Source organism: Rhagoletis pomonella, unplaced genomic scaffold (genome assembly GCF_013731165.1).
Source record: "Rhagoletis pomonella isolate Grant_MI unplaced genomic scaffold, Rhpom_1.0 Rhpom_scaffold_00001, whole genome shotgun sequence".
NCBI lineage: Eukaryota > Metazoa > Arthropoda > Insecta > Diptera > Tephritidae > Rhagoletis > Rhagoletis pomonella.
Window position 1 is genome coordinate 88,189,071 of NW_023458555.1, and position 3,648 is coordinate 88,192,718.

General features: G+C 40.3%; 1 protein-coding gene across 1 annotated transcript; it reads right to left on the minus strand.

Moving 5' to 3' along the window:
- Positions 1-1,384: 1,384 nt before the first annotated feature.
- Positions 1,385-2,029, minus strand: LOC118733937. The gene has a single exon (XM_036463580.1). The coding sequence runs from the start codon at positions 2,027-2,029 to the stop codon at positions 1,385-1,387; it is 645 nt and encodes a 214-aa protein (XP_036319473.1).
- Positions 2,030-3,648: the final 1,619 nt, after the last annotated feature.

Consider the following 3,648-nt stretch of genomic DNA (forward strand, 5'->3'; position numbering starts at 1 on the left):
CGCGGTTTCGTAAGCATATGGTAGTTGCTTGCAGACAGGCTGTTGCTTTTGACTCTAGAATATTGTGCTTTAGACGATTTCTAATCAGCACCGCTGTGCCTCCATGAGCTTTACCATCTGGGTGATTTGTGGCATAGAATTTGTATCCAGGTATGGAGAAATTATATTTATTTGTTAAATGTGCCTCGGACAGTAGCATAACATCTATGTTGTATTCAGTGAGAAATTGACTGAGTTCTAATCTACGCTGGTTTCACCGTTAGCATTCCATATGCAAATTTTCAATTCACTCATTTTTTATTCACTAAAATTTGCAACAATTGGTTTTGAGCCTTTATGAGGTCTTGAATCATATTTTGCATAGTAGACATGAATTGAGTCATACAATGAGTAAGATTCAAAATCATTCCTTCTATGCCAAGTACAAGTAGGGGGTTCCGCTGCATTTGCTCAGTATTATTCCTTTGAATATTTGCAAATGTTTCTTGATTGGAGTTTGATTTCGCCGTGCTTGGCTGCGTTTGTAGTTTTAATGCGTCGGCAAAAGAAACGTTGGGAACTCGCTGCGCATTGGCAAAAAAGGCTCCTGCTGTAGTGGTTGATGGTGTGAGGTGTTGGTATGTATAAGAGGTAATTGGGGTGGTGGAAGAGCGTACGGCTGTGTTGCGCTGATTCATACGAGACTTTAAGTCTTTGTATACAGGGCATCCCCTCCGCAATTACTGCATTTCTTTACAGCCACATCATCTTTGATAGCCTTGTAAGAAGCGGAAGCGTGAAGATCGCCACAGGCAACACACACTGGGCGCAAGGTACAGTATGTTCTGGTGTGCCCAAATTCTTGACAATTTGTGCACTGTACGGGACAGTTTCGCTTGTGCGGCTCTTCCACTGTTATTCTTCGGTGTAGAAGGTATCGTAGATTGTAGATTGGGTGCACTGCGTTTTTATTCATTGGCTTTGTTTCTGGCTTAAGTTCTACCTTAAACATAGGCTGAGCGATTTTTGCTCTGTTGATAATATTGACAACATTTTTAACAGAAAATCCTGCCTTCTCTAGAGCATGAGCAATATCACCAATGGGTACACTTGATTCTATACCTCTTATTACTACGTGCAGTCCTTTGCTGCTTCTGAGCTGGTACGTATAGAAGTTTGTCTTATCTTCATTAAGATGTTTGGTTACCAACTGGTAATTTTCTTCAGTTAGAATCTGAAGTTTGGTCTCTTTAATACTGCCCTTGGTAACTGACGTTACGTGGAACGTATTGTCTCCAATAAGCTGAGTTAATTTATTCACGAGCTCACTACAGTGTTGCTCTCGTAAATAAATTGGGGGCGGTGTGGGTTTGGCTTTAGAAACTTCATTCGGCTCTTTGTCAGATTATTTGTCCAGAATCGCAAACTTATTTCCCAGTAGAGGGTTAATGTCAGTGGTTTTCGTTTTTGCAATTTTTGATGGGTTTGCAATTTTTTGCTGCTGTGGGCTTAATTTTCGTTTGACTTGTATATACCTATCAATACCCGTTTGAGTCAATGTACGGGTTGTTGGATTAAGTAGGTCAACTTGCGCTGAGCTGCGTTGCTTGGCTTCGGCTGGTGCCGAAATTGCCGTTTGTGCAGATGTGGGTGAACTGCGTTGTGAAACCGCTGTCATTGCTGAAGTCGTGGTTGTAGTCGTTGTTGTGAGAGCTGCGCTCACTGTTGTTACTGTGCTTGTTGCTAAGCTAGTGCTTTGTTGTTGCGTTAGAACAACTTGGTCTACCAGAGACATTGGCGACTGTGCATGCCAAGGTGTTTGGGGGGAGGGAGAGAGCGATTTATCGCGATCAGCATTGTTTGTGGGGGAAACGAACGAAAAGTAAGCATTTCGTCGATCAGCTGAATGCTTTTGGTCAGCTTCTGTTACGGCTAGGTTTATTTCACTGCACTTCGTGCTTGTTTCACTACTATTCGCTAAGCGCGGTGGGGCCGGAGCTGCTTTTATTTTATTGTATGTTGGCACATTTATTTGAATTTCTCGCGGCATTGCGAAAATTCTGAATAAGTTATTTATGATTATAGGCAAATAAGCAGAAGCTTATTTATGGCTAGTATTGTCTTTTCGCGTTGGTTCTGTTTTTTTCTTTGCTTTACGTGAATTATTATTAATTTCTCGGCGGAGCGATTAAAAAAACACGTCCGCACAGGTTGACAGTTAATTGGCAAACCCGTGGAAATCTAACACAAAACCTCTATAGAATGGGCGGCATTTTGGCAATGTAAACTGGTCTTTGGTAAAACGTGGAGTGTGCCACCAAGGGAATCCTCTGGATTTATACCTATATGATCAGACCCATAATTAGCTATGCGTCAGTGGGAAGTCTGCTTGCAAAACTTCAAAGAACTACTGCCGTGTGCGGTACGAAAGATTTCTCTGCGTGGCGTTGCTCTTAATGAACTGCTGCACTTTCCGTGACTTTGTACTTCATACGTGGGGAAGCCTTAAAGACCACCTGCAGACTAAAAAGAAAGGGATGCTGGTATAACACTGAGTGGGACCAGGCGGAAATTGCTAGTGGCAGAGAAGTGAGCACTTGTGTCTTTTCAATGCGACAGGATAGTACGCCACCTTTACCTTTGTTGAAGAGATTCTATAGTGTTGAGTTTCCTGAGGCCGAATGCAGGTTTAATACCAGCACTGAGCCCGGACTCACACATAATCGAATATTCACTTATGGCTCCAAAACTGACACTGGGCCAGGATCTGAGGTCTTTATCGGAGTTAATGGGGATAAGATTAACTTTTCTCTTGGCAAGTATGCTTCGGTCTTCCAGGCTGAGGTATTTGCAGTCCTCAAGGATATGGACTACGTGGTGGAAAATAGCGGAGCGGAAGGAGTTTACGTGACGGCCAAGCTGCACTTAACGCACTACTTACTTCCAGACTCTGATGAGTACCAGTTAAATCGGGAGTACCTCCTATCGTCCAGAACTATAATATTTATCATATCATGAATTTCAATTTTCCTTATTGCACATATCGAAGACAAATTTCCTTTTAATTTTGTAAATATATATTTTTTTACAATAAATAAATGATTGTTGAGGACTAGGCATGGCAGCACGAAAAGTCACAATCTGCTTAATTGTCAGGTAGTTAATATGGCGTCTGAAAAGTGACAATGAAACTACCTTCTTTTTTGTATCATGGGTTCGAGTATTTTTTATGAAGTTTGAAATAAAGTGTATTGTGATATAATATTACTTTTCATTTTGTGAATTTGGTGCAAGGTCTAATAAAACAATTGCATGTACTATTTAAAAGAAAAAACAAGATGTTAAGTTATACCTTGGGTATAATAATGCAATATATACATATAAATACTTATTTCTTGCTTACAATGTTGGTAAAATGAAGGATGTAATTAAGTAACTTAACAACTTATTCAGAATTTTTATTGTAATAATTTAAATTGCAAATTAAGTTTTGCGCTTTCATTTTGCGAATCTTTCTATTATCCCTTCAGTGTCAATTTCAATATATAAGTGTACGCGTAAAAGTGCTAGACCCATCAGACTTTCTTCATTCATGGTACTACGCAACCATGTTTTTAACCGGCGAAGGGTTGAAAAACTTCTTTCGGAAGTAGCGTTACTAGCTGAAGG

Bases quoted from the DNA above. Each gene is read 5' to 3' on its own strand.
- LOC118733937 (XM_036463580.1), bottom strand. From the start codon at position 2,029: ATGCCGCGAGAAATTCAAATAAATGTGCCAACATACAATAAAATAAAA.